Raw genomic sequence first — 19,152 nt, forward strand, 5'->3', positions numbered from 1 at the left:
AAATGGCAAACAACTGGAAGCTCAGAGTCTGTTTTACAGGTAGAACATAGGGTGACTGGATCCAAAACATTAACTTTGATTCCTCTCCACTGATGCTGCCAGACCTGCTAACATGTTGCCACAATTTCTGTTTTTGTTATCCAGTGGTGATGTTACTTTTGGAACTGTGGACCTGTCCTTCTAAATCTCTCTGTATGTTGATGCTACTAAGGGTACTTCCATTTATTGTATACTTCCCTGCTGCATTATACCTGCCAAAAGGCATCACTTTACATTTGTCTGGATTATTTCCATTTTCCATTTCTCCGCCCAAGTCTCCACCCGATCTACATCCTGCTGTATCCTTTGACAATTCTCCTCAATATCCGCAACTGCCCCAATCTTTGTGTCATCCACAAACTTACCTATCAGGCCACCTACATTCTCATCCAAATCATATACATTTTACAAACATCAGGCATCCCTGATCCCTGTGGAATACTATTGGTCACAGATCTCCAGTCAGAACAATACCCTTCCACCACTACTCTGTCTTATATGACAAAGCTGGCTCTGTGTCCATCATATTCAATCATCCCAGGCCCATGCAACTTTATCTTTTGTATCAGGCTGCCATTAAGGACCATGTCAAAGGCCTTGCTAAAGTCCATATAGACAACATCCACCATCCTGCCTTCATCAATCATCTTTGTCACTTCCACAAAAAACCTAATCAAGTTTGCTAAATATGACCTCCCGTGCACAAAGCTATGCTGCCTTTCACTACTAAGTCCATATTTTTCCAAGATGAATAAATTCTGTCCCTGAGAATCTTTTCCAATAAACAATGTTGGCTATTCTCCATTCCTCTGGGATCTCAGCTGTGACTACAGGATATAAAGATTTCACACAAGGCCCCAGCAATTTCATGATTTGATTCAAATAGTTGACAGGGGAACATCCGAGAGTTTCCCTCTGGGGTGGGGGGATTGTGGTGTGGATATAGAACTATAGAACTATGGAGAAGAACACAGAACTGTGGAACTAATTTATTTCTAGGCCTTTTTATTTCTTTGTTCTTCTAATTTTTTTCCCACAGAATGTATACTTACGAATCTGTACCTCGGTACCTAAGATGGAACTGCAAGTAGCAAATGTGTTACTGTACTCACGTGACAATGCAGTTAATTCTAACGTTGAAAAATAAAAACAAAAACAAAAATTTTTGGAGAAATTCAACACGTCTGGGAGCATCTGTGGAGAAAGAAACAGAGTCGATATTTTGGGTCTAATGATCCTGAAATGTTGATTGTAGAACTCGGGAACATTGATGGAGAAGAGGAAGAATTTCTTTTCTCTGAGGGTCGTTTGTCTGGATCATACATGTTCAAAGCTGAGTGAGATGATGCTTAATCTACAACAGAGTCACGGTTCGAGGGGCAGCATCAAAGGAATCTGATGCTTTTCTTCCCACCCCAAGAGAATCTCCAGCCTCTTCTGTCCCTAGGCCTCCTTCCTCATCCGCCACAACCACAGAAGCTTCCAGAACTGACCAATATCTAAAAGCGACCTCATCAATCAAGCCTTTGATGACTTTTCTTTACTCAGCACCAGGTGCATTTTACTTGACTGCTCTCAAGTTTTGTGGCGTCTTCCATAGTAGAGATACTACACAAATGCAAACTGTAGTTGTTGTTATTTTTGGTTTTGCATTCCACAACAGATATGTTTCAATTCTTAAACACTGCAACCATCTGCTAAACAATGTGTGTGCACCCATTTAAAGTTCAATGCCCTAAAATTTCTGGGTTTGCAATGGGTATACAATTGAATTAAACCCAGGGACCTTAGATAACATGGTCTGGGGCCTTACCCTGTTTGGATCATCCAAATAAATTCCAGTTCTGAATCAAGAGGTAATTCCCCTTTTCCACTCAGCCGACCCATCTTCCCCCCCAATTTTTTTTGTCATTTCACCTCAACCTGCAACCTAAGCTTCTCGATGTTCTATTACAGGTCCAAAACCTTCATTGGTATGATATAACTTATCTTCACAATGGGACAACCAAGTTCTCAAGTCACAGAATATTTGCCCAGTTATGCTCTTGTAAACTGCCCTTGTGAAATTTTGCATGTTCAAGGTGTTGTATAAATTTATGTTGTTGTATTGTGGTTTTTCAACATGTGATCTCATCTACAGTCCGAAACAGATTAGTCAGTACCATTTAATCAGAATTTGTATGATTATTAATGTACAAGCAAAGAAATATACCGTGGATGTAAATTGCCTTCATGATTTGCAAAGGAATAATTTATCCATAGTTACAAGTCATTATAATCAAAAGTCTCCCATTGATCACTTGCGAGATTTCACTTATTCTTCCAAGTTTCTTTTGTTCCAGTTTCTTTAGGCTCAGGATGTACCAAAGGATAAACTGTGTTCCAATTTTTGTCACATGTTGTCCATTGTACTCCCTTCCGATTTGGGCTTTCTTTTTTACTTTCAGAAGTTGACTGAAACAAAGCTGCAGTTTTCTCTTTCTCCTTTTAATCTTTCTCTTCTTCTGAATTGCCTTTTTTCTAAACATTTTTTACCTGCTGAACCCAATCCATGGTTTAGGCGCTTGTGTGGAAGGGAATTGTTCCTGACAAATTTAAAAGGCTGAGAAATGCTAATGTTGTGGCTTGTAAAGGTCACAATTAGTGCCCAAAGCAAGAACACCATTGTTCTACTCCGAGAGAAATCGGGTCATATCCTGATTTCACCTTCGTCCTGTCATGACACAAGGTGTAGAGTGGGGATGAGGAGAAATTTATTTACACAGCAAATTACTGTAATTAATTGCAGATCTCCTTCAAAGGCTGAAAGCCTGAATGGTGCTGAATTGTTATATTTACGAAAACTGCAAATTCTGAATCAACTGTATAACCATAAAACAAAGATGTAAAAAGTCTAATTGATGGCAATTTTAATCATAAATTAGAAACAAAAAAAGAAGAAGGAGAAATAAAATGAAATGGAAGTAACTGTAGTCATCACACACCTGTAAGAGAGAGAGAAGATTATTAGTGTGTGGGAACAAGTACCATTTTAAAAGTAAAGAGGAACACACTAATTGTCTCAAGTATCCACATAAGATTATGTATAACAAAGGCACTGAAACAGACCATTCTACCCTCCAGCTCAATGTTAGTCTTTTTTTATGATCTGTCCAAGCTTCCTCTCATCAAAAGCTAACATCATAAGTATGTATTCCCTTCTTCCTTAGATCTGTTTCCCCCCCCCATCCAAAGTATTCACTTCAACCACTCCCTGTAATAGCAAGTTTCATTTTCTTATCACTCCTTGGGTAAAGGCTTTTCTTCTTAATTTGCCATTTTCTTAGTTGATGACTGGCTTGTATTACTGGCCCGTTATCTTTCTCTTCCTCTCATTCATTCATTATTCAATCCATGAAAACTATTCACAATTCCACAGACCTCTATAAGGTTACCTCTTGACTTTCTTTGTTTGTTGGACAATTTTTCATGCTGTGTCCTAAACTATTTGAATTAAAAGTAAGATACTTGCTAATAGGGGAAGTAATGATATCCACTCTAAACCATGACACTTCCTATAAACTACTCTGGCCAGAGATATGCCACTGGAGAGCTCAAGGACTGAGGCAGGTACAGAATGGTCATGTTACAACCTGCTCCTGTTTGTGAATGAACTCTACTCATCCTACATCAGATATGAAGGGATGGTCCAAAGATCTAGCATATTTACCTGTGAAAGTTATATGCTCAACTTACAGCATGGGATATAATACAACATAGTTAAGCTTTTATTAGTAAAAAGATAAATGTTTGTGATAATATTAATTTCTCACTCAAGCACACTAAGTAACAGGTGATTACTAATCTACTTCACTTTACTGATTTGATTAACTCAGCCTTTTTTAAATGACTGTCATAGAGTCATGGAAACTGACAGCACGGAAAAAGGCCCTTCAGCCCATCAAGTCTGCACCTAACTATTTCAACCTCACTTTCCCAACACTTGGCTCGAAACCTTGCATGCCTCATAACTGCAAATATACAGCTGAATTTTTCTAAACATAATGAGGATTTTTGCCTCTACCACCTTTATATGTAGTGAATTCAGGATTCCTATCACTCTCTGGATGAGAACAAGTTTGCTTATAGACCCTCTAAACATTCTACTCCTTATTTTAAATCAATGCCCTCTCCCAGTTTGGCCACAGTGCACTCGCTTCTTCCTCAAAGTCATGAATACATATCGGAAACAGTGATGGTCTCAGTGTTCTTGATCCAACTGTCTTCAGCTACTTCATCAATGACCATCCTTCCATCACAGGGTCAAAAATGGGGATGTTCACTGATGATTGCATAATGTTCACTATTCACAACTCCTCAGACATTGAAGAAACACATGCAACAAAATCTGAACAATATTCAGACTTGGGCTGACAAGTGACAACTAACATTTGTACCACACAAATGCTACGCGATGAAAATTTCCAAGAAGATAGATTCTAATCATTGCCTCTTGCCATTAAATGTTATCTGTGCCATTGAATCTAGCACTTTCAATATCCATTGACCAGAAACTCACCTGGACTTGCCATTTCTATACTGTGGCTAGCAGAGCAGGTCAGAGGCTAGGAACACTGCAGCGAATAGCTCACCTTCTGACTCCCCAAAGCCTGACCCCAACTATAAGGCACAAGTCAGGTGTATGATGGAATACTCCCCACTTGCCTGGACGGGTGCAACACCAACAGCACTCAAGAGCATAGAACATAGACAGTATAGCACAGTGCAGGCCCTTCGGCCCACAATGTTGAGCTGAACTTTTACCCTAATCCTAAGGTCTATCTAACCTCCATCCCTACGCCTATCTAATAGCTGCTTAAATGCTCTCTCCACCAATGCATTCCACACCCCTACCACTCTTTGTGTAAAGAACCTACCTCTGATGTCTCCCCTATATCTACCTTCAATCACTTTAAAACTATGTCCCCTCATAATAGCTACCTCCACCCTACAAAAAAGTCTCTGGCTGTCCACCCTATCTACACCTCTGATCATTTTATACACACCTCTATCAAATCACGTCTCATCCTTCGTCGTTCTAGCTCTCTCAACCTTTCCTCATAAGACCTTCCCTCCATTCCAGGCAACATCCTATTAAATCTCCTCTGCACCTTTTCCAATGCTTCCACTTCTTTCCTGTAATGAGACAACCAGAACTGGACACAATACTCCAGATGTGGCCGAACCAGGCTTTTGTATAGTTGGAGCATAATTTCACAGCTCTTGAACTCAATCCCACTATTAGTGAAAGCTAACACACCATACGCTTTCTTAACAAGTCTATCCACCTGGGTGGCAGCTTTCAGGGAACTGTGGACATGAAATCCAAGATTCCTCTGCTCCTCCACACTGCCAAAAATCTTTCCATTAACCCTGTATTCTGTTTTCAAATTTGTCCTTCCAAAACGAATCACTTCACGCTTTTCAGGGTTTAACTCCATCTGCCACTTCGCAGCCCAGCTCTGCATCCTATCAATGTCCCTTTGTAACCTAGAACAGCCCTCCACACTATCCACAACGTGACCCACCTTCGTATTGTCCGCGAACTTACTAATCCACCCTTCCACTCCTTCAACCAAAACATTTACAAAAATCACAAATAGAAGAGGACCCAGAACTGATCCTTGAACTACACCACTCGTAACTGAGCACCATGTTGAATATTTTCCGTCCACTACCACAATTTGTTTTCTAAGGGTCAGCCAAGAAGTTTGACATCATTCAGATTCACACCGCATCCAGAAACATTCGGCCCTTCCACCAATGATGCTCAGTCATAGCAGTCTGCACCATCTACAAGATGCACTGCAGAAATTCACCAAGGCTCCTTCAGACAGCACATTCCAAATCCATGAACACTACCATCCAGAAGAACAAGGGCAGCAGATACATGGGAACACCACTGCATGTAAGTTCTGCTCCAAGCCACTCACCGTCCTGACTTGGAAATATATTATCATTCCTTTACTGTTGCTGGGTCAAAATCCTGGAATTCTCTCTCTAAACGCATCTCTACCTATATCGAATGGCCTTTGGCTGTTCAAGAAGACAACTCGCTACCACCTTCTCAAGGGCAACCAGTAATGGGCAATTAATGCTGGTCCGGCCAGAGATGCCCAAATTCTACGAATGAATATAAAAATAAGCTGGTAACACACAGGACAGAGTTTCAAGATGATGCAAGTAAATGGAAAGCCTACATTAATTTTTCAGGACTTCATCCCAATTGTGTTGACAACTGTTCAGCTTTCATTCCCCCTCTCCTTCATCACACACCCTCTTGTCTGATGCCACCTCCAAGGGCACCCACCCAATATTTTCTCTGACCAGACCTCAGGAGCCATGTGGAGATGCAAGGAAAAATTGCATTTCTAACAGACTATAAAGCTCTCACCCCTACTCAAAAATGCCTCATTCATGAAACCCATTCGAAGATTTTAAATCAGCTTAAGTGTTCAATCTGTTATAAAACAAACCTGTGTTCAATAACAATATCAAAGAAGGCTAATCATTAAGTGAAACTTTTTAATCAAAAAGTGAACTCAGCTTCCCCTTCTGCCACTGAGATCAGTTATTTTGAAGTTTTGACAGTCAGTCAACCATCCTTAATGGGCACAGTTGTAATCACAGCCCTAGAGAGATGGCAACAATCAATTTGAAGTAAAATGGATGGCAATTTAAATTTTAAACTACACCACATGGCCTGTCAACCAAAACCCTCTCAGCAGCATGTCCTTAACTCTAACTGGTGCCTTGTTTGCTTCAAGAAAACAAAGAAAGCTGAAGAAACTCAGCAAGTCTGGCAGCATCTTAAAACTTCAAGTCTGGTATGACTTCTTCAGAACTCCACTGTCACTTCTCTTCCAGGTATGCACATATTCTATCAGGATTTTTGTTCACCTTTGTTGCTTTCTATATCCCTACCATTGATGTTGAATAAATCGTTTCCTCAAACTTGCTTTCACAGCCACATCTCTTAACCTTTATGACTGTCTCTGTCTCCACCTTACCCTGCATGGATTCCAAGTGAAGCTCCATCCTTTATATTTTGAACATATCCCAGATTACGGGTGTGTCCGAGACATACGATCCTCCGTAGACAGCTGCTCCTACCACATTCTGAGATCCACGCTCAGTGCCATGCACTATCATTTGCATAGACTTGCTCTTTCTCTCCATCAGCATCAACTCACACTATCAAAATTGTTCCATCCCCAGTTCAATTTTATCCCACATTTAATCCAAAGTTTGAAGGAGAGTCATACTGGGCACAAAATGTTAACTCTGTTTCTCTCCCCACAGGTGCTGCCAGACCTGTTGAAATTCTCCAGCATTTTCTGTGTTTGCTTCAATGTCCAGACCCATAAGTACTTTGCTTTTGCCTTGTTTGCCTGACAACATTTAAAGGGCTGAGGATTAAAATAACTTCAGATCAAGACACCAAAGAGATTATTCTAGCCTTCAAGAGCATTCACAACTTCTTTATGAATTTTTAACTCCCACAATGTGGATCGAAGCCTGCAGAACCACAAAAGTTGGATTTCCTGGAACTCAGCACTAATTCCAAATGGCTGAACTGGGGTGTAGCTTCCTGTCTGTGAATCACATCTGCCTTCTATCCCCTCCCAGCGAAAGCCGTATCAGCCAGAAACTGGATCAGAACTTTTTCATCAAGGTCCTGCCTGCTTTTGTTATGGGTCTCAAAATCCATGAAAACCCAAACCGTTAGTCTATTAGTTATTAATCCATTAGTCTATATATTACGTATTAACCAGGTGACTAATACTTAGAAATTAAACACTTCATGCTTGGGCCTTTCCTTTTTGTAAGAAACTGTGGTTACTTTCTACTTAAAATTGCCTCTTGTTAACAGGGATGAGTACTATACATGGAGCTCTTCAGAAAACTTTGCTCCCTCTCTCTCTCTTGTTAAACATGACACAACAGAGCTGGAATACTGGTCTCTTATGGGAATCCAAAATAACACACACTTACAGGTGAAAACTGCACCATACTAACTAAGGAAAGCACTTGATGGTTTAGAGATTCTTTTCAATTTAAACCATTTTATTACTGAAAACCCTCCGTAGAGGCCGGTATCCTGTCAGCAAGTTCCCCTTTATTTACACAAGTACAGTACATGACACTGACCCAACCAGCACAGAGCTGGCTCCGAGTGTAAGCAGAGCCCTTGACCCTCCTGCGTATATGATTTTTTCTAAATCTCCTGGTTGTTTTTTGCCTTCTGTTTTGTGTGTAGATGTGAGACACAGTAAAAACATCAGATGTGTAAATAACTTTATTGATAGTCCACCACCAGAAAAAACACCCAAGTGACCAAAGGACCAGTAGCAAGCTGAGCCCCTCTGGAGGTAAATGCCCATATGAATGAAAAGATGAAGGGGGTGGGGCAGGGATCAAATTAAAATAGAATTGGAGGGTAAATTAAAGAAATGTAGTTGTGATGGAAAGGCCAGAGTCCAGCACCCCGAATGTTCACAATTCGGCTTACTGCTACCAGACATGAGCAGGGATTGAAGTCACAATTTCTGGTTTATGAAACCAGCATTTGCCCACTTACTGTGCCCTGTACCCTCCTGCTTAGATCTGTCAGGCAGGGCTCCCTAATTGGATCAGGTGAACAGCCCCATTTACAGAAATCATATCCTATGAGGTCCACCTGGCTAACCTCGCACTAATCACTACAATTACTTTGTAGATCACATACAATCCTATACTTAAAATATGTAAGAGCTCCTGATGAATGACAACTGAGAAGCTTTACTATCCAGGATTCCTTACACATACAATAAAGGTAATTGATTGATTTGATGGTACCTCTCTTTTTCAGCAAAGTTTTGGCAGGTAAGTTGGATTCTCGTGTATATGATGAACTGTCCTGTTTTGTCAGGGCCTTTTGCATTGTTTCCTGGATCAGACTTTCCAGGGATATGCTTTGCCCTGGATTCCCTCATTCCCAATACCCACCCACTCCAAACTCGAGACTCCGTCAGCACTCTCCCTTTATTTTCTCCCCCATACCTCATGCACCTAATGCAGCATTATCTATTCTGGTGAGGATGTCTATTCTTTCTAGTCAACTGCGTGTTCAGCAAGACTAAGCTACACCGGATGGCCTGACAACCAACTGCAGCATTTTGTAAAAAAAACTTGAAATCAAGGAGGAAGATGTACATTTTGTATTCCAGCAAACAGCAATGTTTCCTGTCATTGGGTGAAAGAAGTGTTTTTGTTCCACTGAAGCCGTCAAGACATTGAATAACTATTTACGCGATCACAATTTAAAGTGCCACAAACAGAGCATGCTGGAGCAACTCAGCAGGGCTGGCGGCAGCTGTAGGGACAGAGAAACAGATAAATGTTCTTCTCCAATCACAAGCCTGGGAAAAATCAATGGAGACCTAGGCTTGTAAATATCAGGATCTCCCTCTCAACCTTATTGGGACTAAAGGGAAGCACAGCCTGATGTTTGGCACTGGCTTGGTTGCAGGCATTGTCAGCACAATGAGACGATTTGACATGAGTGTGTTTCGGACACCACTCCAGACTTATTGTTCGGACTTCCTCCCTTAGTCTTCATCTCTCACAAAGTATGCACAAGTACCACTGGGTTCTTTGTCCTTTGCTGACAGCTTGATCCACCATTGGCGAGCCCTCTTTCTGCATGACTTGGGGCTAAATCTCTCAGTGCTGTATCTACCACACATTTGTTTCTCATACCTCTCTCCATGTGGCTAATTCCGGGAGAATTAACACGGAGGCTCGAAGTGGCATTCATTTTTGAATTTGTGAGAGGTTCTGGGAGTTAACATTTTCACTCATGAGTATACTCTTTTAGTTGTTAGTTACATAGGCAGCTTGATTTATTTACATACATTTCAAAAGAAAACGTCAAAGCAGTTGAAGAAGCCAGCACTACAAGTAACACAATCAGTGACAATGTTCCCAGCTCAGAATAAGGTGACTTACAGTAGCACAAATACAGCATTATTGCTGGATGTCTGGAGAACGTAAAGCATGAACAGGTCTTGGGTAGTTCAAAGATCTGTGAGACGGAACTTCAAGACTTAGTACTACCCAAGGAACTTTCAGAACCACAGGTCTATCTCATACTTGACTTTGAAATGAGCACCAAAGATAGGGAATGATCCTTGACCTATAAGCAAATTGACAGCAATGATCCACAACCAAATGCGCTCTGTCAAAGCAAGATTTAAGCCTTACATTAATCCTTGACAGGATATCAGTTGGAGACATTGTTAGGAGGTAACAAAGGTCCCATGGCAGTGAGCTTCTTCACCTTTGTGTTATCTTGTTCAATGGACGCGGTAATAGGCTAATTCTTCAATTACCATCTTTTACTGGTGGAGCTGCCAATCACTCAGTTGCTACTTAGTCAGGTTTCACAGACAGCCTTGGAGAATCCTGTAGCTTTTAGCAAAAAGTATTTAATGAGCCACGGAGTAGGGAATGAAAGAAAACAGACTGACCTCTTACAGCAGCATTCCAAAGTTTGGGCAGTCTGCAGTGCGAATGTGAGTGAACAATGAGAATAATAGGGCAAACTTGCAGGGCGATGTGCTACTGCCACTGCATCAAGTTTGAAGAGGATGAGGAAGATAAAGGGGGATTCTCCACATGAATGCAGATTTTATGTTGATTACAATTTGTTTTCAAGATGTGGATGACCCTGACAAGGTTGCTTTTATTGACCATAAAGGAGCTGTAAACTACTTCAATGGGTCATTTTGGATGTTTACAACTGAGTAACTTCAGTAAGAATTGACCACATAGTTTGGTCTAGAGCCACAGACAAATCAGTCTATGCTGGGATTCCCTGGTAAGTATTAGTGACACAGTTCAGAGTTTATGAAAATCTGACAAATATTATAGATACTTTGCTCTGGTGATCCCTCAGAGATGTACTGAACTTATATTCATAGTTTATCATTGGGGCAATCTGAATTAATAACCTCTGCACTTCTGATCATCAGAGATAAGAGTGGGCCATTCACCTCTTCAGTCCTGCTTCGTTATTCAATTAGATAATGGTTACCTGAGGAGATACAGTGTTACAGGCCAATAGGGGAACAGGACAACTGGTGTCAGGCAGTGAGTCTGAGAGGAAAGAATTCAAGAGGCTAAAGTCAGAATCAGATTTGGGTTACCGGCAATGATAGCCTTTATTTGTGATGACAGGTTGGAAAAATTAGGAATGTTCTGTTTGGAGCATGGAATGCTGAGAAGTGACCTTCTGGAGATGTTCAAGGCATTGAGAGGTTCTGATAGAGGAAAATCCATTCCTTCTTGAGAGTTGGTCATTAATCAGAGGTTATAAATTTTAAAATCAAAGTTTTGCAGCAAGAGAATTATTTCATTCAAAGAATGTCAGGATCTGGAATGTTCTCCTTGTAAATACATGGTGGAAACTGATTTCCAGAACAATTTTAAAAAGGGAGTTGAATGGTACTTGAGGATGAGGAACTTCCTGAAGAAGAAAAAGCCAGGAAGTGGGACTATGCACAACCAAATTCCCAGAAAGACAGACTGATTGGCTTCTTCCTGAGCTGTAAGTTTCGATGATTCCAATTTCACACCTGAACGGTTCAACTTGAATTTTAAGATTGTATTTCCCTTTTTTTGTTGTTGTCCCACTGGAAGAAGCAGTTTTGTAAAGGTGCTTTCATGTCCTTAGGTCACCCCAAAAGACTCAACAACCAGTTTGCACACAGGAAGCTCCCACAAAAAGTAATGAGATAATGCCCAGATAATCTATTTTAGTGATGTTGACAAGAGACAAATGTTTGCAAAGGCACTGGGAATTGCCTTCGGTATAGTGCCTTTGCAACTTTTGTATCTTGTGAGGATATAGGGCCAGTGGTTAGCTTCAACTGTGAGAAACAAGGCTTGTTTTGCTGGTCCAAGAGAAATTTTATCCTGTCCTGAACATATTGGTCTGAATTGCACAACTCAATCTAACCATCTGTAATCCCTGGGAACCAACTACCACGTTAAGTTATTACATACAAACATTAACAAACAAAAAAAGGTTACACTGTAAACTTAAAAATGCTTAGGAAATTTACTCCGCTGTATCATTTCATGAAACTTGGCCAATTGAAACATTAATCTGTAATCAGCAATCTCGGCAGTACAAGCATTAAAAAAAAGCAAAATTCTGCAGCTGCCAGAACTGTTAATTAATGACCTTCCGTTGGAAGTTCAGCTCTTGTATTCCCAGATCAAACAGAAATTCTGCTTCTCTATGAACAAATGCTGTCCAACTAACTGAGTGCATCCAGTGATATCTGTTTTGATTCCACCAGAACCATTGGTTCATTGTCAAAGTTTCTTACAATTGAGCTTTCTGACATCGGACGTTTAGTAGCAGCTTCAATCCTTCAAAAGTCCAACAATTAACGTACTATCTGTTAGTCACTAAACGTGAAACACACAGGATACTGCTTACAGAGACTGGTCAGTTGACTACTACTGAAGTGCGTTGTGACATTCAAAAACCACAGGATAAATTTCTGCCTCAAAACAGAAGGATTTGTCCCGAGTCCTGTCAAAGAAGATTCAGTGACATCTACACTGTATGTAAGACAAATGAGGAAATCTTCCCAATAATAAAAAAAATCCAAATTCTAGTGACATGGAGGCCAAACTGAGCCCATCAGAAAGAATACACGCAGCTAGCTCATAATTCATCATGCTCTAGTGAAATTAAGTCCTCCATTGTGGCAAACTCACATACATTGTTGAATTTCAGTGATTCGGTAAGGTGCTCATAGCTGTACTTTACATCCTCATAGTCGGTTACAAGGTTTCCACTGTGAGGAAATGGCAGTGGCTTCTCATTCAGAAATAACTGGAGTTTGTACTTGTCTCCCAGGCCCCGTGCTCCGCTGCAACTGTACAACACGAGAACGAGGTTTGCAGCAAATGGAGAAATCCATCCGCTTCTGAACTTGCGACCCTTTTGTGCTTCAAAATTATTTGCCAATAATGGGTTGTCGTCCTTGAAATAACCCATGAGAGTCAGGACAGGTAGGAGGGTCTCTGCGTGTCCGAAGCGAACAACAGCAGTATGAGATATGGACTGGTTCCTGTGTGCAGAAAACAAAAGCAAAATGGTAATAAACAGCTTTTCTGCACGTTTACTAGCATTACTATTTTAATGATGGAGCTTCCATGCTCCTGTTAAAAACCATTGATCATTGACAAAGTTACATTCAACTGGGGGGCCAGGCTTCAGGAATTCTGCAAGTGGATGTGCTGCGCAGCATTTTGAAATTATTTGGGGTCAAGGGATGAAGTTGGTACTTATTGTCAATCCCTCGTTTAATGGACCACTTGGGGTAGTTGTATCCCCTTCTTACATGTTTCAACACAACTTCCCTGCACATACCCTTCAGCCCATCAAGCTCACACTGACCCTCCGATCAGCATCCCACCCACACTCAATTGGCCAGTCCTACCCCTGCATTTCCCATAGTTAGCCTGTAAATCACTGGTGATGGTGCAACTGTTTTACAAAGCACTGCACAAGTTGTATGAAAAAGTCATACAACGACGTCATCAGAGAAGAGAAGCACATCTTTAACAAAAAAAAATCTTTTTAGCTCTAAGATTCTCGCAAAAAAGATGCAGGATGAATGTTCCCACTTGGCAGGTGATGAGAAGGGGGAAGGGAACATGGGGAATAAGTATACGTTTAGAACTAAGGACATGATCTCAGGATAAAGGTCAGACCACTTGGAAGTGAGATGAGAAGGAATTCCTTCTTTTAGAGGATGAAAAATCTTTGGAATTCTTTAGTTCAAGTTCTGGGGAAACTCAGTCATTGAGTATGTTCATGACAGAAATAAATAAGATTTCTAAATATTGAAAGGCATACTATTCAGGGATATTTGGATTGCGCAGTAAGTTGGTGTTGCGGTAGAAGTTTAAAAATGATCTCATTGAATGGTACAGCAGACCTGAGGGGTGAGTGGCCTACTCTTGCTCCTATTTCTCAATCATTCCAAATGTATCCTGGCTCATATCTCTGACAGATGAGTAGGTTCTCATTTCGAGTTAGCAGCTGCACACACGTTTGCTTGCAGGTACAAGAGAAGAAGCGGTCAACTTCGACACTGCAAACTGGATCCTACCTCAATGAAGCGTCGTTTTCTGAGCCAGTGCAATGTTTCCCACTTTCAACGACAACTTTCTGCCTCTTTCGTCCAAGCCGCAACAAATTACTATCAGCTTTGTCCTGCAGGACTATGCGCAATGTGTTCTCATTTACCAGAAACCAGTCAGAGAAAACACAGGAACCTGGAACCAAATTATATTCTATTCCAAATACACATGGGAGATTTATTGGGTGGTGTAGTATTGATAGGGCACACACAATTCAAGTGGGACTGAATAACAAGTTATGACTGATACACCAACAAGCACATGCAACAATCTTAGGTAATCAAAAAAAAATTATCTTAGGTCTTTGAAACAGTGGCCTTCATCACAAGACAACTCTGGTGTGGGACTGTATTAGCAGGCATGCAGCCAGGGCAGTCATTTTATTCGATGGGTGCATATACATCTACTCTCAGGGTATAGCTAATGTTATTGGCAGACCATACTAGGCTTCCCACCCATCTTCAGTGCAAATTTAAACTAGACCAGTAATTTACTGATTACTAATCAATTTTTTTCAGGATAAAACCAAATAATGTAACCATTATTACATAAATGTAATGATCATTCAAATGTTATTGTAGAGAATCCTTCTACTTCTTATGTTAAATAACTCATCAAAAAAAAACTGTATGTTCTCAATCTGATCAAACACAATTTCTGGTATTAAGACTGAAATCCTCTTTTCCGTATCATTACTGGGTGGCATGTTGTCTCGGTGCCTCCCAGCACCAAGGACCCAGGTTCAATTCCAGGCTCGGGCGACTGTCTGTGTGGAGTCTGCACATTCTTCCCGTGTCTGTGTGGGTTTTCCCCACATGCTCTGGTTTCCTCCCAGAGTCCAAAGATGCACAGGTTAGGTGAATTGGCCGTACTAAATTGCCCATAGTAGCCAGAGATGTGCAGGCTAGGCTGGTTAGCCATGGAACATATTGGATTATGGGGATAAGTTAGCGAGTGGGTTTAGGTGGACTGCTTTTCGGGAGATGGGGGGGTTGGTGTGGACTCAATGGGCCAAATGGCCTGCCTCCACTGTAAGGGATTCTATGATTCTAACATTGCATTGATACCAGAACATGCAGTATGTTATTGTTTCATTATTACTAGCTCATGAAGGGTACAAGTATCTGAATCACCAGTTGATCTACTGTTAACAAACAGACAGCAATGGTCAAGTATAGCACAATCAGTGGAAGAGAGGTAATTGGGTTCAATGGGAGATAAGGACAGAATGCAATTGTGAAGCGTGTGAGTGATGCTGGGAATAGCAGAAGATTAGAGGAGAGAACAGTAACCGAAAGGAAGAGGGAAGAGGAGAGGAATGTATGGGGAATGGTCTGTGTGCAGAGGTAATAAAGAAAATGAAGGCAAGATGAACAGTAATGGATGGAAGAAGAAGGGAAGAACTAAAAGGGTACGGGGAGGAGAAGGGGTAAAGAATGGAATTGAGGGGGAGAGGAAAAAAATGGATGCTAAGGAGAAGATGGTGAACGAGGGAATGAAAACACTAGAGGGATGGGAAGAAAGGGTGGAATATAAAGATAATAATAATGAAACATGTAGGCAGAAAGCAAAAGAGGAAGACAGGGAAAAATATGCAGTAAGTGGACAGGGAATGGGTAAGGAAAGGACAACAGGGGCGATCAGAAAAGGATGAGATTGGGTGATGGTTGATATTGAATGGTGAGAGAGGAAGACAGAGCAGTGGACTCATAGACATGGGTCTGGGGTGGAAACTGGGGTCATTATTCATTGGTGAGGGGTAGAGTTTCCCAGGACTTGTTTCTCTTGCTTGGCAGAAAATAATAGGTTATTTGTTGCTGTCAATAAGCAGTTGAGTGGGGTTTGGAATTGGCGAGGAAGGTCTCGGACATCCAGTCTATACACGGACAGCACAGATAGGCTGAGAATTTGCTCACTGAGGAGATGGCTCCAGGGCAGAAGATATTTGTTGAGCAATGGAGGCAGGAGGTTGTAATAATGATTTACAGTAGGAGCATTAGAGTTTCAACATGCACGGATTGTGTTGGAGGGTACTTTCTGGGGTTAGATATTACTTAACTTGGTTATGAATGTGTTTCCTTGAAATAGCAACAACTTGCCACAGAGTGACTGTTAAATATTTTCAGATAAGGTCCCTTGCTTCATTGCATGCGAACAACCCCGACTTAGAGGAGGAAGAATTTGGCAATGCTTTAGTTTTACTAAATTAGGTTTCTAACTTTGATAGTCTAAATGTAAAAGATAACGCCAATGAAACTGCCATTACCCTGGGAGGTAAATACTGGTTTATAAAACACTTTTCTCATCGACCTATTCACATCTCTGGAGAAGGTGGGATTGACCCTAGGCCTCCTGCATCAAAGGTACAGGTACTAACACTGCATGGTTTCGGAAAGACTGCCTCCCTTAGTTATTAGCCCCTTTCCAAAAACAGCAAAATACCCATTTGTTGCCAGATAACAATCCAAGCTATTTAAAAGAAAACTAATATCTTTATCAAACTCATACACCTTTCATCATGAGAGTCCTGGCTAGCCTAGTATCAACAACTTTAATATTAAATAAATGAAATAAAAATAAGATGCATGTTTAATTATATATCGAAGTCGTCTAGAGGAAAGAGGTGCTTGTTTTGGTTTACAGGTACATATGGAATTTTCAAAGCATGTGTGGGGGCTTGTCACAAAGTTGAGAACCTCTGAGTTTATTAAGATGATCTTTCAAGAGCACCTATGAGAATGATAACCATGAAACGGTTCACTCACTTGTTTTTCTGAATGTCAAAAGGAAACATATAGTACAACAAGGAACAATGGCTGATGTCCAGGGAATACAGCTCTTTAATTAAGCAGCTAAGTAAAAGAAAAAACTAAAAACAGAATAAAATAAAAATAATAATTCAGTTATTTTGTTGTATCCTAACATTTGTAGTCAAAGGACCTTCATGTTCTCCTCTTTTAGCCTTCTGCTCCAAGAATACTTCTTACCACTTTCCAATCCAGGAAGACTTTCCTGCTTTGATGGATGGCAATGTCTCACGATTATTTAGCAATTGCTGTGTATGAATCCAGGTACTGAATGTCCTTTCTCCCTTCTGCAGCCGTGATTGCTCCCGAGCTTTGTAAGTCCTCTTGCACATCCCAGTAGTTAGTTATCACCCTCCCTCCACCACTCTTGGTGTCACAGTCTTCAGTTGGCTTGGCTATACGTCTGTCAACTCCTCTGCCACTTTCTACCTCTCTTCATGCATTTAAAAGTTTTCTGGAAACTTGCCCCTTTGACCTTAACCTTCCATCAAAGTTTGCCTTTCTTTTGCATCAGTGAAGTATATTTCGAGACATGTTCTACATCAAAGGGCTTAAATAGTGACAAACCTGGACACTTACACTCTTACAGATCCCTTATGGCCCTTTCTTTAGGCGATAGGACATGGAGAAGAATTTTTGAAACAATTGGACTTTCAAAAAACTCATTGTATCCCAGGAATATTTATGTGACTCTGACTGATACAGAAATTTGCAGAACTCACTTTCATTCAGTCTGTCCGCAGTTCCCCACTTGTCCCCTCCCCGCACCCCTTTTCATTGAGTCATAGAAATTCATAGAATCCCTACAGTGTGGAAACAGGCCATTTAGCCCATCGAGGTACACTGACCCTTCCAAGAGAATCCCACCTAAACCCACCCCTAGCCTATCTCTGCATTTCCCACCCTAGACACAAATGGGCAATTTAGCATGACCAATCTACCCAGCCTACACATCTTTGGACTGTGGGAGGAAACCACAGCATCCAGAGGAAATCCACGCAGACACAGGGAGAATGTGCAAACTCCACACAGACAATCGCTCAATGGGGGATTCAAATCCGAGTCCCTGGCGCTGTGAGGTAACAGTGCTAACCACTGAGCCATCATGCCCCTCTGCCAACTGCGAAGCAACTTGGATTATGCTTGTCTGCTATTAGAGGGATTGAGATTTGGTTAAATGTAACTTTTTTCTAGCTCATTACATGCTGTGTGAGTACAAACAGCTTTGTGCTGCGCTTTCAACTTGAGAATCTCAGCATGGATAGTACTTTAACATTTGCACCCTCTCTCAATACTGTTGCACGGCCCATTGTCTCTTCCTTCAGTATCACCTTGACAGCCCTCCAATACATTAATGCGTTCAGCGCAGGCACTGGTGTCACACTTGAAAGTGGAATGCAGTCACTTGTAAAATGATTTCAGCAGCAAGCTCACACTCTTGTCAATTGACTGGCTTATGAGGTATCAGAAAACCTTTGTTAGGGAACTGAGGTTTTTGCCATGTACTGCGCCACTTTCTTGACAGTTATAGAGTTGTAAAATTTAGAGCTCTACAGCATGGAAACAGACCCTCAGGGTCCTAAATAAATCTAGTCCCATTTGCCAGTGTTTGTTCGATCTCCCTCTAAACTCTTCCTATTCATGTACACATCCAGATGCCTTTTAAATGTTGTAATCGCACCAGCCCCCACCAATTCCTCTGGCAACTTGTTCCACACACACACCATCCTCTGTGTGAAAAAGGTGCCCCTCAGGCCCCTTCCAAGTCTTTCCCCTCTCACCTCAAGTTTTGGACTCCCCCTCCCTGGAGAAAAGACCTTGTCTATTCACCCTATCCACGTCCCTCATGATTTTATGAGCCTCTATAAGGTCACTCCTCAGCCTCTGACACTCCAGGGAAAATAGCCCCAGCTTATTCAGTCACTCCCTGTAGCTCAAACTCTCCAACCTTGGCCACATTCTTGTAAATCTTTTCTGAACCCTTCCAAGTTTCACAACATTCTTTCTATTGCAGTGAGACCAGAACTGCATGCATTATTCCAATTGTGGCCTAACCAAT

General features: G+C 41.2%; 1 protein-coding gene across 2 annotated transcripts in view; it reads right to left on the minus strand.

Annotated features, from left to right (window-relative positions):
* Window positions 1–2,190: 2,190 nt before the first annotated feature.
* Window positions 2,191–19,152, minus strand: part of minpp1b (multiple inositol-polyphosphate phosphatase 1b) — an 88,171-nt gene continuing 71,209 nt past the window's right edge. The window contains exons 4-5 of one of the 2 annotated variants that reach the window (XM_048551071.2): window positions 12,857–13,208; window positions 2,191–3,023 (exon numbers count right to left, since the gene is read on the minus strand). In XM_048551071.2, coding sequence (XP_048407028.1) covers window positions 2,949–3,023; window positions 12,857–13,208 — 427 coding nt within the window. In that variant the 3' untranslated portion in view covers window positions 2,191–2,948. Of the gene's footprint in view, window positions 3,024–12,852; window positions 13,209–19,152 lie in introns of both variants that reach the window. The other variant, XM_048551072.2, reaches the window with a different exon arrangement.

Source organism: Stegostoma tigrinum, chromosome 20 (genome assembly GCF_030684315.1).
Source record: "Stegostoma tigrinum isolate sSteTig4 chromosome 20, sSteTig4.hap1, whole genome shotgun sequence".
Taxonomy (NCBI): Eukaryota; Metazoa; Chordata; class Chondrichthyes; order Orectolobiformes; family Stegostomatidae; genus Stegostoma; species Stegostoma tigrinum.